This window comes from Benincasa hispida, chromosome 1 (assembly GCF_027475165.1).
Source record: "Benincasa hispida cultivar pf3 chromosome 1, pf3_genome.v1.1, whole genome shotgun sequence".
In the NCBI taxonomy this organism is placed as follows: domain Eukaryota; kingdom Viridiplantae; phylum Streptophyta; class Magnoliopsida; order Cucurbitales; family Cucurbitaceae; genus Benincasa; species Benincasa hispida.
The window spans coordinates 88,998,354-89,014,609 of NC_143478.1; the positions used below are offsets into that span (position 1 = coordinate 88,998,354).

General features: G+C 33.6%; 1 protein-coding gene across 2 annotated transcripts; it reads right to left on the bottom strand.

Annotated features, from left to right (window-relative positions):
- Nucleotides 1–8,478: 8,478 nt before the first annotated feature.
- LOC120087985 (polyadenylate-binding protein-interacting protein 12) lies at nt 8,479–12,982 on the bottom strand. Of its 2 annotated transcripts, XM_039045010.2 has the most exons (12): nt 12,676–12,982; nt 12,383–12,515; nt 11,669–12,287; nt 11,228–11,338; nt 11,090–11,134; nt 10,917–10,989; nt 10,728–10,840; nt 10,116–10,175; nt 9,952–9,999; nt 9,771–9,839; nt 9,021–9,082; nt 8,479–8,907 (listed from the first exon to the last, which is right to left on the bottom strand). In XM_039045010.2, exons 3-12 carry the CDS (start codon nt 12,236–12,238, stop codon nt 8,850–8,852), a joined length of 1,209 nt encoding a protein of 402 aa, XP_038900938.1. In that variant the 5' UTR covers nt 12,239–12,287; nt 12,383–12,515; nt 12,676–12,982; the 3' UTR covers nt 8,479–8,849. The 2 variants fall into 2 exon arrangements, with proteins under 2 accessions (XP_038900938.1, XP_090166015.1); XM_090309889.1 differs by lacking the exon at nt 12,676–12,982 and having other exon boundaries at nt 12,383–12,518.
- Nucleotides 12,983–16,256: the final 3,274 nt, after the last annotated feature.

Sequence of the window (16,256 nt, forward strand, 5' to 3'; positions counted from 1 at the left end):
TGCAAGTTCACTTAGAAAATTAGGGTTTGAGATACAAAATTTGTAGAAATACCAAATTGATGCAATCCCTTACATGAATCTGATCACGAACACTTCGTGAATCACCATTAATGTCTTCACTGCTATTCTCTGACCGTAGAATAAATTGTAGGCTCCAATTTCTGGTGAGATTGAAGGAAATTTAAAACTTGGAAGAGTTTATGTGTGTTGAACTTTTGAGAAAACAATACTCTCTTTTTTCTATTTAAAGAAGATTTCATGCAATCAAAATTACATTACCAAGTGATACCTAAATCAAGCATGCAAAGCGAGATTTTGAGGTGTTTAGAGTTAGTGGGAAAATTTGGATTTTTCCACTAACTTGATTTTTGTTTTTAATTTGAATTTCAAAAATTCAATTCAAAATGAATTTTGATTTTAAATAAAAGTAATTCAAACAATTAATTTTAAATAAAATTTATTAAAATCAATTTTTAAATAAAATCAATTTTAATAATTAATATTAAATAAATAATTAAACAACTTAATTAATTAAAAATAATTTAATATCAAATATTAAATTATTAAAACACCAATCTAATCATAAATCCCTATTCATGTATATAATATTTAAATCATATTTAAATATTTCTAACTCTCCAATTTGTTTGATTCGATAATTAAACTATAAACGATTACATCAATTATATCGCATATAATTTAAAGTTTATTCCCTAAACCGAATTTGAACGTTTTAAATTCTCATTATACCGTTCTAAGTTTTAGTCCGATATGAGTTAGCAGGGAACCTAATGGACTTACAGATCATGAGCTCCAATGATTTGAGATTAACCTGCCAAACCCTTTAACCTAATTAACCAATATTTGTTAACTATCGGGACACTCTACTAAAGCCCAGTAGATGTACTCTCCTCGCTGTTGATATATTTCTGTCCACTTGATTTAATCATTATTAGTAAGTCAATCTTTCACAGGTTGTCAAAATTACTGTTTTACTCTTGTAATTACATCTTGCTCCTTAAATCTCACTGATCCTCTATTGAATAATTGGTTTGTGGTCCAACCACCAAACCAAGTTCCTCTCGAGTCAATGAGAGGACGGGCCCCTTGTTCAAGACTTGGAATTAGCATGTAAGAGAATAACATATCTACTATCCCTAGAATTTAGTAGGAGCGAATTCTATCTTGTAGGACTATGTCTCACGCATGCAAATTAAGGGATAATCCCGAATAAAAAGAGTTCATAGTTAGCTTAGGATTAAGTTAAGTTGTCTAGGTCACCGAATTGAAATAGTTAGTCTTGACAATTAATGGCGTTATAAAGTAAAAGTGACTATTTCGTGTTCCAGTATGGTCTTGTATTATGCAAATTCATTGCATATGATATCCCACTCACATGTCTCCACATGAACGATTTAGGATCACATCGTTTGTATCAAATACAAAATGGACTACATCTATAGTGCTCCCAAGTTAAGGTACTCAACCTTATCCCTATACTATAGACCAGATCGTTTTAGCTATATATTCGATTCGAATTTGATCCACTTTTATGTCTCCAAATATAGTTAAAATATTCATGCTATAGCCAGAGGTTCTTAATTTATTAGATTTAAGGTTAAAAAGGGGCAATTCACATATTCAATAACATCTTTACTGAATAACTTTAATAACAACTTTATTGTAAAACATAATATGTTTAATATTTACAAATCACGAGTTTTAGGACATATAACCCAACATTAACAAATCGAGATATTCATCCTCTCTTTTACCTTCAAGAGTGCACTTTTGATCCAAAGAAATAAAGGAAATCCACTATCCATCAACCCCTCTTTCCCAACCCCACAATCTCCATTTTTCTCTTGAAAACAAGAAATCAATCTACCATTTTGTATATAAGAATATGCAAACGTTTAAATAAGACAAATGAAGCAAATAAAAACTATATGTCAAAGAAATCAATTCATCTGAATCTTTGGTTCAACAATTCCAGCCTGCTTGATGAAGTTAAAAAAAAAATCACTTCCAAAGAAACTATTAATGAAACTAGATAACTAAAATCATTCAGCCGCTTCCATATAAAAAACTTCTTGTACCTGTTTTATGTGATGACCATTGCCAGAATCAGATGAATAAATATTACGAAAAACAATCACAAAGCAATCATAAAACATTATGAGCCCTAAATCTAGGCCTAACAGAAGAAACCCATAAGTTTCGAAGTTCTAACTCTCAATCAAATTAGAAAAAAAAAAACAACCACCTTCATTTTCAATTTTATGCAATTGTTAAAAAAAAGGGGAAAAAAAGCCTCCAATTTCAGTTTTCTGCAAGTTTAAACGGGGGAAAAAAAAAGAGAACGGCAATCGCCAGAGGAAGTACAAAGCCAAAAAAACATTCAGAATTCCAACTAAAAGTGGGAGAGTTTGACCCCAAATCAAAAACCAAAAATAGATTTTCTTCCCCCCATCTGTTTGTTTGCACTGGTTACTTCACCAAACTTCTATTAGACAAAAAACCAAAAAAAAAAAAAACAAAAAACAAAAAACAAAAATCGAAAGGTTGTTTTGATTGTGGGGGAGAGGAAAAAGGAAAAGCAATCACCAGAGGCTGTTTTGAATTTGTGAAGAATCTGCAAATCCCAAAAGATTTGGAACTTTCTATTTTTACAGGTTGCGGTTGCATCTCAAATGCAAGCAATTTTGACTCTTCCCAGCTACTTTGGACTCTGTTATCTAAAGGCTTGCTATCACATCTCGGACACATTTCAAACAGCTTTCTACAAATAACATGGAAAATTTCACGAAATGATCCACAATATTTTTTTTTTTTTTTTAATGAATGACCTCTTACTCAAGACTTATCTATGACTGAAAATGTAAATTTCTCGAACACATTCTTCACATCCTTGTCATTTGGGTCCTTTGGTCCAAGAATGAGTTGTAACAGCCTCTCATTGCTTGTTTCTTTTTCTACTATTTCGACCAAAATCCAGTTATTAAATTAAAATCATCTTGGGTGATTGTTGCCTTCTTCCCCAGTATGTTAATGATATAACGCCTGGGTTCGCATCAGTTACATCCCTCAATAAAAAATGGTAAAAAAGTTACCCATTAAAATACAAGATCTACGTCCAACAATGGATCAAAGGCCATTGTCCTAAACATTGCCATTTGTCATTTGTTCTTCAGTCAACTTATTCTTAATAATTGGCATAGTTTTGTGGACTTGGCAAGAAACTGTAGTAGCGAAATATTTCTCAACAGGGACGACCATCTCAACAACTTGTAACAACAAACGTATACATTAGTACAAAAACTAAACAATCACATAAAAAAACTAAATATCGAATAAAAAAACAAAACAACCACATAATAAAAACTAAACGATCGCATAACAAATAATTAAACGATCGCGTAACAGAAAACTAAACAATCAAATAACAAACAACTAGACGATTGTGTGGCAAATAACAAAACGATCGCATTACAAATACCTAAAAGATCACGTTATAAACAACTAAATGGTCACATTATAAAGAACTAAATGATTGCATAAACAAAACTAAACGATCACACATCTTTATCTAAACGATCGTTTAAAGAATACTAAATGCTCATCTAAGATTATCTAAACGATCGATTAAGAACGAATACATAATCATTTAGCAAAAGTTGAGAGATTGTTTAACAAAAGATAGACGTGAACCCTAAATGACCAGTGAGAACCCTAAACGAATATCAACATGTATTCAAGGAGAAGAGTCATATATCTTTCAGAGATCGATGACGATGGAAAATATGTACAAACGACTGGCGAGAAGGTGGTCAAACGCTTAGATGAAGATGAGAAACGACAAGAGAAAACGAGAGAAACTTGAGAGCCAAAATCGCACTGTGAGAGATGTAAGTGAAAAAGTGGGGTGATGGATCCTTCGACATGCATTCGTAAAGCGGTCTGAAGAATTTTTTTAATTGGAGGTAAAATTGATATTTCACATGGACAAATAAGTTTTTAGGAAGAGGTCATTCATAGGATAGCTTTTGAGATTTGGGTCATTTTGCAAAATTTTCAAATAATATGAACACAAGAATAACTAAAAAATGGACTCTGTTTATAGATAGCATACACTATTTCACTAATCATGGGTAAGACATACCTGACTTATTTTTGCATACAATCACTCATAAAACTATCAAATATAACATTACTTGCGTACTTTTTACATGGTAACTTAAAGCCTTTTTCTTTATTGTGGCTTACCGCTGGCCCACTAGATAAAGTGACAAATTTCATAAGAAAATTGAACGGTGGAAAAGATTTACCCTTTCATGGGGAGGTCGTTTGGGTTTGTGCAGCTCGGTTCAGTCAAATATCTATACCCATTACATGCCACTCCTTCTTATGCGTTGTTCCGTTAGTATGGAGATTGAATAGTTGGTGCACAATTTTTTCTAGGAAGAAAACGATGACAGCAAGATAAATCACTTGGTTAGATGGGATTTGGTGTTGAAAGCAAAGATTTAATGGTGGGCTCGGTATTGGGTCTTTTCATTTCAGGAGCCAAGCTCTTCTCGCCAAATGGGATTGGAGATTCATAAAAGAACCTAATGCTCTTTGGAGACAGGGTATTATTGGTATTCATGGTTATAATGGATTTGTTTGGCATACAAAAAATAATGGGCTTGTAGCCTCCGGTGGCCATAGATTAGCATTTCCAAAGCTTGGAAAATGGTAGAAAGTCTTGCGCTTTTAAAAGTTAGAAATGAAATGGTACTCAGTCTTTTATTTTGGAGGGATCATTAGCTTTGTGATTCTATTCTTAAGGTTAAACTTCCCAAGATTATGTCACGATGCTTGTTTTTGGGCTCTTTAACCTTTAGGATTGTTTTAGGTAAAATCATTACCTTGCCACATTTCTTCTTCAACAATGATGGATAATGCCTCGTTTAAAGCAATCTGGAAGTCAAAAAGTCTCAATTTGGATCAATTTGGAAAGTTAAAGGAAAACCAATATACTTATTTGGATCATGCTCAATGGCAGTCTCAATTTGGCTGAAATGTTGAAGAAAAAGACGTCATTAGAGTGTCTTTTACCATCAATGTGCTCTTTATGTTTCAAGGAAGCCACATATATTTTAGCGTGTGTACTTGCAAAGTTAAGGAAAATGTATTTAAGCTTCTTTGTAGCATTCAGTGGAATTCACAACCATATTTAATTTGGGTTAATATTGTGAAGGTCATTCTTTCGGAGCTTTGGTTGGAAAGAAACTAATGTCTTTCAAAATTATGTGCAAACTCCTTATGCTCATTTTGATCTCGAGGGTTCTCAATTTAGGATATATAGTGGTTGGAATGCTTTTAGGATGTGTTTGGTGTGTGATAAAAGTAAAGAGCTGAGTTGAGTTGGTAATTATTATCTAGAGAGTTAAATTATCTATGTTTGTTGTAGAGTTGAGTTGAGTTAGTAATTATTGTCTGTGTTTGTTGCAGAGTTGAGTTGAGTTAATAATTATTATCTGTGTTTGTTGTGCAGAATTGAGTTGAGTTGAGTTGGGGGTTCTGATGCAGTTTTTTGTGAATGAGATTAGTTTTTTTTTTTTTTTTTTTGTTTTTTTTTTTTTTTTTTTTTCTGTTTGTTTTTTATTTCATTTTTTTTTTAGTTTTATGTTTTGCTATTGTTGATCAATTTTCAAATATATACGTATTTTCTTAAATCATTTATGACATAGACGGGACAATCTCAAATTTTTTTCTCAATTTGTAGAACATAATAGATTATTTTTCATATATTATTTTAAAAAACTGTAATAATTCTAATTCAAACATGCCAATAAAATACATTTAATATTGTTGCTCAATTAATTGGTATATTGTATATTGTATATTGTATATTGTATATATATATATTGAATCTTGCTAACATTATTATTTCACATATCATATAGTTTATTTTTATATAATATGGATAGTATATTTGGAATTGAAATTGTACATAGGATAATTACCTTTCATTTGATTATGATGGTGAGAATGTGATGTAGTACAGTAACATTTTTCATAAGATCACAAAAATAATATGAACCGACCGAACATGTGGCCGTTTCCAAAAAAAATTCACAAAATATATATTCTTTTCGATACTTATAATATCTGTGTCATAATACAAACACAAAAATTACATGTCATGACGTATGCACAAGTTATCATTCTTTTCGACATGATAGTCCATTGTCCATTTGCTGTTATCCAAGAGAACTATAAACAAAATATAGGGGTACTGGTTCAAATATCAGAGGTCAGTCTACATGTTTCTTCCTAGTAGACAGAGGCAGTACCTCTTCCGTGCGTGTTCAATATATATTTGGTCTGTAAGGAAGCAATCTGTCTTTTAAATATATGTGACAAGGAGGTCAATAAGGGTGACCCGATCATCCTCATGAACCAAATCATCATATCAAATTTTTGTAAAACTAAAAAGTAAGCTGAAAACAAATTTAAATGAACCGGAAAAAAATATTTATGTAATATAACACAAAAAATCTATTAAATTAGCTACCAAATTTGAAATGAAAATCATATTAGGATGTATAAAGAAAAAATAGATGTAAACAAAGTACAAGATAAATATAAAAACATGAGGAAAGAAATCAAAAAATAGAACAAAAATCCGAAATAACAGCCGTGGAAAGAAAATGGAAGAAGAAAAGGGACGCGAAGAGATAAGATGAGGGAAGAAACCAAACCGTGAGAGAAGAGAGAAGATGATGGAAGAAACCGAACAGCGGGGCATCAGAAGAAGAGAGAAGGAAAAATGACGTAAAAAAACACCAGAAGATTCCTGGGGATGATAAAAAAAAAAAAAAACAGATCTGGGAGAGAATCCAAACGACAAAGATGAGAGAAGAGAGAAAAAAAAATGAAAAATATCACTCGTTTTTAGGGCTAGTTTTAAGTGGATAAAAAATGTGGTTTTAATAACTCACAAATTTTCTTTATTAGTTTAACAAACATGGATATTAAATACCCACCCAACCTAACAATTTATATCCATTTATCAAATACCCCCTTAATATTCCTTTCTAATATTGGAATTTGGTTTTTTAGTTGTCTTTGTTTTTTTATCCACCATCAACTTGAGATTGAGTAATTGACTTCCACATCACAAGATGGATGATTTTGCCTCCACTATTCCTTATCCAAAAGTTCCTCACAGAAGGTGGCTAAGTCACATTTGAGATTAAATAGATATGTGCCATATTAAAAGAGAAAGGAAGGAAAGGACAAATACGTTTTTTTGAAGTACAATATAAAGATGAGAGAACACAAACATCTTTGTTGTTAAAACATATTTTATGTCAATTGAGCGAAGTTCACTTCGATAAAAAGACAATCACTCATTACGCGAAAAAATTGTAAAACGAATAGAACACATTATATTTAAAACAAATCTTATCCATTATATTTCATTCTTATCCTGAAAGAGTGTGAATTGGGAAATGTGGTATTTCTTTCTAGCCAAGACCTCAAAAAAGTGAATAATACAAAGAATTTGAGAAAATTGCCAAATCGCTCAACAACAGAAAATAAGGACTTCTAATAATATAACCCAACCTTTTTCCTCGTTACCCTCCCTGCTCACTAGGAGCTTCTAAACTTGCCCCACATCCCTTTTTGTCTTTTTTGCTTTTGTCTTCTCCCCTCTCTGATGGGTTCTCTTTATTCCTTCTTTATTCTTTATTCCTAGAGACTCATTGTTCCTGTTTTTCTCCCTCAAAAAACCTTCATCAAACTCAAATTCTGACTCTGTTTATTCGTCTTCCAAACATATTCGAGAATCAGAGTTTAGTTTCTTCTATTTTGTGATTTCCCAAACTTATTAAATGGATTGTTTTGGTTGAGTTGAGAATAAAACAAAAACATTGATAATTACAACTATAGTCTCACAAACAAAAGATGGATTTAAGGCATAATTAGTAATGGATAAGAAGAAACCAACCAAAGAGCCTCAATAAATTATGAAAGGATTAGTCTTGTGGTAGTAACGTAGAGTTCCGTAGAGCCAAAGAGACTTGCCTGAAATAATGCATAACCTGCCGACATTGACCAAACTCTTCATTTTCTTAACTTCAACGAAGATAAAAACGATTTCAACTATATATTCCTTTGACCAAGCATTCAACTAAAAACAAAGATCAAGTTTTTAATATCAACACACATCTCCACATACTCCAAAACACCAAATGATTTCAGCCGTTTGAAAGGGAAAAAAATAATGGAAACTTTCAAAACGGGCAGGCTGACTATCAAAATCTATTCGCATGAGTGGGTTATTTTACCTCTAGCTATTTGGAACTCAAAGACAGTTGTACAGAAATCTAGTTCGAGTAAAGGTCACATTCTATATACTATCTATGCAGCAGCAGAAGAATGAACAAAATAAACAGAGCATCCAGATTGCAGGTGACAATAGACTCGAGAAAAAGACTAAAGAGCGGAGAGTTGATTAAGAGTTTCCAGTTAGAAACATTGAAAGAAAGATCCAAGTGTACCCAGGGACCAACCCTACAGAATCCACCGGTGCATCCACCATAACATCATCAGAGATAAACGACTAAGAGCCTCAAAATGCCATCCACTCTATAAAAAACTAAACAAATATCTCATTCACCAACACCTAGTTCAAGGTACAAAAAGGTACCGACTCCACTGCAGAGGATCCATGCATCACCAAAGCCCACAACCCCTTCTGAACATATCTCTATAACCATAATATATATATATGCAATATATATAAATATATCTATCGAGCACCAGACCAACATGGGACGGATGCAGGGCCGCATTCAGTTCAGCTGGGCACGAGGAGAGCGAGGACGAACTGGGGTCTTTGATGGGCTCACCCTGAAAATGAACCCATAAGAATCAGAATTGTTATACCTTTCAGAACAAAAAACACAACACGTGTTTCAAAATATCCAATTCCAGAAAGGGAAACGAGAATGAGCTACAATAACCTTATTGGCAGGGAACCCAACACCACTCCACTGCAATTAAGTGCAGCAATTGCACTCTCAGCCTGCAAATTAAAAACAAATGCACACTTTCATGCAAGCTGTGGAGAGGTTTACAGCCAAAAATACAATAACGTTCACGTGACTGCACGAGTAAACCATAAAGATTCGTGCACCTACATGGGTAAAACACCACTGTTCTCCAAATAGACTTTTAGGGCATAGCTAATGCTTTGTTATTCACACAAACATGAAACACTGAAGTCACTCAAATGAAAAGGATCATATCTTAGATGATTTTAACAGATGAAACATGCATTGCAAGTTGCAACAATATTTTACATTGCTCGACAGCAGTGAAGTGAACCTTAAAGACATCAATCAAGTGTTGTCCATCATTTAAGTTTACCGATAGAAAAAATAAGAGAAGCAGGTACTCTAAACATATTCTTTACACGACAAAAACAAAGATGTATTGGTGAGTGGTAAATAGAAGAACCACAACAGACTGGTTCATAAGGAAAACCACATCCATTATTAGGTCTACCAATAGATATGAAAAGTACAGTAGGTACTGTAGATGCATTCCATACCCCACCAACGCAAAGATGGACTGGTGAGGGAGAATGGTAAGAGTAGAAGAACCACACACACACACACACAAAAGAGAGAGAGAGAGAGAGGGGTATACCCATGGCACGAGAAAAGTTACAAAGAAAGCAACAAAATCAACGGAAGAGAACATAAGATTACCATTGTAAACTCAACAAATGCTATACGAGTGGAATGATGATAATCTCCAAGTAACCTAAGGCGCTGAACCTAACAGATAACATGGATTAAGTCAACTAGAGAATATAAATAAAAGCACTGTAAGGAGAATCTAATAAAAGTCTGAAGAAATACGATATCTGTTATAGGAGAAAGTGCAAACCTCTCCACATAGTGATTCAAAGAACAGCTTGACCTCTGCTTGAGTAACCTGCAGGACATGAAACAATCAATATAGCAATCTACAATATTGAAATTCTTTCATCTTTCCTCTTCCAAAAACACAGTTCGCAAATACATTCAGAGATTTCTCACTTCCAAACCTACCTTCTTGTCAATATTTGTACAATAGATAGTTCTTGAGCACATCTCACGTTCATCGTCCGACTAGAAACAACAAAACACAAGAAAGTCAATTTCAAGAGAAGTAGAATAAATTAAAATGAGTTGATAGCATCGCTAACAACCTAAGAAGCACAAATATAGATACAAGACACAAATACGACATGACATGGACACGACGATACGTCATTTTTTAAGAATCTAGGATACGACACGGCAAGGACACGTTTACTCAAATTTAAATATATATTTTAAAAAATATATACCATTTTTATACCAAAAGAAAATTCCAAAGTAAATGGGTTGATGCATTCATATGTTTAAAAAACTTAGTTTTATGTATTTCACACTCAAAATTTATTAATATTGCCATATATGTGTCTTTTTAGTCTATTCAACAAGTGTTCCATGCATGTCTAACGAATTTGTTCTATTAACAAGTGTATGATACGTATCTAATAAGTGTTGGAGTGTCCAAGTGTCCGATACATGTCGGATACGGACACGCTAACCAAACTAAAGTGTCTGTACTTCTTAGCTAACAACAAATTAGAATGTAGTAAAAATACATGAATGCCATTGAGGGCAGTCAATTACCCTGGGTAAGAAGTCAGGATTGACCGGAGCTATTGCAGTTTTTGAGGGCAGCACTCTGACTGGATAGAAACCAAGCACGGTCCCTGAAAGATTCAAGGAAGCCCTTGCACCCTCTGCTAGCATGAAGTAAATTAAATATGATAGCAAGTAAGAAATGCATCTATGAATATACTGAACTTGGGATTGTACCTTCATCAGTGAACTCGATGAAGGCAAAATGAAGAATGGAGTTGGGATCACCACAGATACGACAGTCAACAACCTATTGAAGAAGACAGCATTAAGCTAGCAGTAAGATGCCAAAAATCATATCAAATGGGGAAAAAAAAGAACAAAAAAACAAAGAGAGAATAATCAGTCACCTCTCCACAGCTAGCAAAGACAGTAGCAAGTAGCTCTTCAGTCACCTACAATCCATTTCCATGATACAAAAATGAATATGTAAAAAAAGGACAAGGCAAGGCACATAAGCAGGTGCGTTTGGGGTGGAGGCCTCTTACCTGCTGATCGATGTCTGATACATACACTGTCCTACGGGTCATCTCATCCCGCTTCACTGCATTCATCTTATTATTCATCCTCCGTCTCCCTTGACTAAAACCATTCTTCTTCTAAGCAAAACGAATAAAGAGAGAAAAGGAATACAAATCAATATGATAATTATGCAATGTGAACAAAAGAAATAGAACAGATTTCTCAAATGTCCACTAGCACTAAAATGTGCAATCAAGTAATACTCTTATAGCAGGTTCACAGCACTTAAAAAAGAAGACCTAAAAATATATAAATTCCAATACTTCCACCCTACAAAACCATCAGGCATGTTAAGTCTGAGGGAATTGGTTCTCCAGAAATCAAACAAAGTGCACATCATTCAAAGATTAATAACAAATGTAAATAAGGTTTCCACATCTTTCAACAGAAAAAACATCCCCACATACCCTTCGACTATTATTCCCTTCGTTGTTGACAGAATTAGCTTGCAATAGAAAGTCGCTAGTATACCCAAGGCCAGCACCCCCGAAGTAACCAGAAAAGTTCTTGGCTAGTGAAGGAGGGACAAATTCCTCAGCCATGGGATTCAATTTGGACAGTAACTCCTCCAGATCCCTCATATCTCTCTTAAAGGTGTCCCCTCCATCGGCTCCATTTATGACTCCATTAGGCCTCTGATTCATCCCATAACCAGAAGCAGACTTCACCATCAACGACTGGCCATTAGTTTCAAACCCGTTCTGCATCTGACCCATTTGGGCCTTGAAATTGGGCGAAGGAAGTGAAAAAGAAGTCGCAGCAGCAGCTCTCTCCTGAAGATGTACCTTCTTTTGCATATTCTGATCATTGGCGTTGGGATGAAAGTCGGGTTCTGCATTCATCGGAAGCGTAGAATCGTTCTTAGGCTTCTGATTTTCAACATCCTTGGGGTCATTAGAATCGGAGGAAACCATAGTGTTTTCCAAACTTTGACTTGGAGAGCCGATTTTGGGTCCAACATTCTCAGCAACCGCCATGATGAGAGATAGGTTTATGCAACAAGATCGTTGTTTTTGCAATCTTATTCTGAAAAATCAAATGAATCGTATGATCGAGATATCCGTCGGGGTCGAAAGAAATAAAGAAAAGAAAAAGCGGTCAAAGAAGTGGTTGCCCGTTACCTGAGGGGGGAGGGGGGGCTTATCAATACATTTCCATTGGTAAACGAGGAAACCCAGCAGGAGATCGTGGAGTGGCAGAAGTAAGAGAGCAGAAACGAAATTGAAGAGGATCGAAATGAAAACGAGAAACCCTCTGTGCGAATTAACAAAAGTTAGAGAGAGAGAGAGAGAGAGAGCGAGGCAAAGTCTCACTTTCCTCTATTATCAAAAAAAGAAAAAAATATATATATGTGAAGGGCGATGATGGATTGGTAATTAGTGTAGATAGAGAGAGAAGGATTAGGAGTGTGTACGTTGGTTAGGCCGCCGTTGAGATCGTCGGATTGCGGTGGAGTGGGTTTGGCTTTGCCTTTCACAGCATCCCAGAAGAAATGACCGATGAGATGAATCTTTTCGTACGACCCCTTCCCCCTTCCTCTCAACATATTTCAGGGACACCAAACCCAGTCATCCAAACCAAACTTTTCATAATTCCTAAATTACCCATCTCCTTCCCATTACCCCATGCATGAATGAACAATCACCATGCATCATGCATTTCCTTCTTTCATCTTTTCTCTATATGACCCTCTCATTAATTTCATTATGTATATCTCTCTCTTTATCCCTTTTTATTTTTCCCCATTATAAATGGAAATATCATTCATCACCCACTACCAACTTTTCTTTTTACCATTTTTCACTTTTTTTTCCTTTAATTTAAATTACATATAAAATTACAACACATATTAGAGACTTATTATCACCAAATCCGTTGTTCGGATCTCCAACCACCAATTATACTATAAAAAAATACATATTAAAATTATACTTTGTCTACTACACCCCCTTTTTTTTTAATAAAACTCTCTTCCAACTCTTTTTTTAATCGTTTTATATGTCAAAACGAATATAACTCGACTATATGTTAATACACTTATGTTTCAATTCATCTCCAATAACTAATCTATTAAACTTTAAACAAAATTTGAAGTACAAAAATGTATTAGACATCTTTCAAATTTAGATACCTATTAGACCAAAAATCAAAGTTCAAATATCTTGTTGAATAATTGATAATGATATCTTCATTGATCTAAATTGAGCAAGTTCTTGTGAATTTAATGTTTAAACGTGCTTTGAGACAGTAAATTGATCATAAGAGGTTGATGGATGTTCCAAATGCAATTCGGGTCAAACACAGAACATTTAGGAGTCAAATGGAGCAATTGGGCTCAAAAAGGTGTAAAAAACCAATATACCGTTGAAGAACAACGTCGCAAATGCTACAAAACAGTAATTTTGACACCACAACGTGGTTCAAAACTGCAAGTCGTTGGGCCATTGTGAATAGAGCCGTGACGCTCTCGAGCTAGTTTCAATAGTTCCTTTTCATTTCTGGGTCATTTATCTTAGGCCTTCAACCTTTCTCCTTGATTCCCTCTTCCATTTTCTTAGTATTCAAGTTTTGTCTTCAATTTTTACTTGCAATTGAGTTGGACGATAGCAGATTTTAGCTTCCTCGTCACCATCGGGAGATAAGCATGTTTTCTAAAAATTTGTGCAGAATTTGTGCTTAGCTCCACTTTTTTTACTATAAGTATCTTTAGTCCATGTTTGAATTCTTTACCATGTGTTTATTGATTACATTGACAACCTAATTGTGATTACATTAAAATTATCCTAAAACTCACCGTTCGTATTCATGGAAACATACTCTATTTATCAATAAAAGTATTATTGAAGAATTTATTCAATAAAAGGGTTATTGAAATTGAAATTGCATTATGTTATAAAATCCAATAAACTAATCCATGACTATAGTATGCATATTGTAACATAATGTAGAGACATAAAAAAGGATCAAGTTATGGTATATAGCCAAAAAGATCTATAAGTATATGGATGAGATTGGGCACCTCATCTCGGGGATTATGAATACGACTTACTTTGTATACTGTTACAAACGATGTGATCCCGAAATCGTTCATGTGGAGACATGTGAGTGGAGGCATCTTATGCAAAGAGTTTTGCATAAGATCGGACCATGAAATAGTCACTTTCTTTTTTTTTTTTAATAACAACCATGTTAAAACTGACTATTTCAATTCGATGACCTAGGGTAACTCAATCTTAATCCTAAGCTAATTATGAACTCCTCTTTATTTGAGATTATCTTTTGGTTTGCATAGTGAGAGTAGTTCCACGACACTGCTCAACAAGCCTCCCATTTTGAGATCAGCCTCCCATTTTGAGATAAAATCAGATAGATAGCAGGGGACATAATCTTGCAAGATGGAATTCACTACTACCCAAATTAAGGTTAGTAGATAGGTTGTTCCAAGTAGTCTTGAATAAAGGGGCCCCACCCTCTCATGGCCAAGAGGGACATAGTTTATTAATTGGCCTATAAACCAATTGTTCAATAAAGGATAGTGGTAGGATGTATTTACAGGGGTAAAACGATAATTTTGACCTAGTTGTAAATACGAAGAACCTGTGAAGGATCGACTCACTGATCATGATTAATTCAAGTAGACGGAAATATATCTACAATGAGGAGAGTGCAACCATCGAGTTTATGTGTCTCGGTGGTTAACGAATATTAATTAATTTAGTTTAAAGAGTTTAGCCAATTAATCTCAAATCATTGGAGCTCATGATATGTAGGTCCATAAGATTCTTCTACTAGCTCGTAAAATATTACATCTTGGACAATAATATTGAGTGAATTTGGAGTGTTCAAATTCGAAATTAGGGTTTGAATTTGAAATTTTCAATTTCAATTTTTAGGATTTGGATAATTATATTCGATATAATTAATGTTTAAATTTATCGAAATTAAATGTAAATTGGAGAGTTTAAAATATTTAAATATTGTTTACATGAATAGGGATTCATGTTTAAATTAGGTGTTTTATTAATTTAATATTTAATATTAAATTATTAATTAATTAATTAAATTGGTTGAATTAATTAATTAAAATTAAATCAAATTTTCATTTTTTAAATTCAAATTATAGAAATTGAATTAATATTTAAACTATTCTTAAAATGAATTAATTTTAGTTGAAAAAAAATGAAAATCTAAGTGGATTTATCCTAAATTTGGGGTTTTTAGTGGATTTTTTTCACAAATCAACACCTTGCCCACTCAGTTAGTACTAATTGAAGTGCTCAAAGACTAAGTGCTTACATGCAACTTGTTAAATACTTCAATTTCATAAACTTTAGGGGAGATGCATGCTAATTTATTGAAAATTCTGAAACTCTCTCCAATCCCTTATCCAATTTCTTTTATTTTTAAGTTTCCATCACTCAATCCAAGACTGAGGATAGTAGAGAAGATACTCTTGGTGGTCTACTAAGAATTTTAAGGTCAAATTCATAGAGTTCAGAAAGGATCAAGAAGAAATCAATAAAGGTATATACATTGAAATCCTTTTTCTGTTAAAATTTGTTTTAAGCATGCTTTTGATTCAAATTAAATGTAATTAGAGTGCTTAATGATTTTGTTTACTTCCGTTTTATGCACTTTTATTCTATCAGATTGCATGTCTAATCCCTAAAAGTCTCTACATAATCCGTAATTGTTGTGTGATTGGCTACCAAGTAGCAATAAAAAGTGTCACTGGTATGTGTCTTACACGACATTACTGAGGGCGCATAGTTTGCTCAATCAATTTAGGATTGAAGAGAAAGTCGATTAATTAATTATGAGTTACCCATTAGTTAATTGTCACGATACTTCCTTAAACCTTAATATTGTTTAATTAATTTATAATGCATAACATTATCAAATTAATTGGAACTTAGTTTAACTAGGATGCAAAACTCGATTAATGAATTAAAAAGCTTAATTCTACATTTTCACATGATGTAGATCGCATGCTTG

Excerpts from the sequence above, each read along its gene's own strand:
- LOC120087985 (XM_039045010.2), bottom strand. The coding sequence starts at position 12,238 with ATGGCGGTTGCTGAGAATGTTGGACCCAAAATCGGCTCTCCAAGTCAA. Across the intron at positions 9,840-9,951 it reads TTGAATCACTATGTGGAGAG|GTTCAGCGCCTTAGGTTACT; the intron begins GTTTGCACTTTC and ends GTTATCTGTTAG. Across the intron at positions 9,083-9,770 it reads CATTTGTTGAGTTTACAATG|GCTGAGAGTGCAATTGCTGC; the intron begins GTAATCTTATGT and ends TTTAATTTGCAG.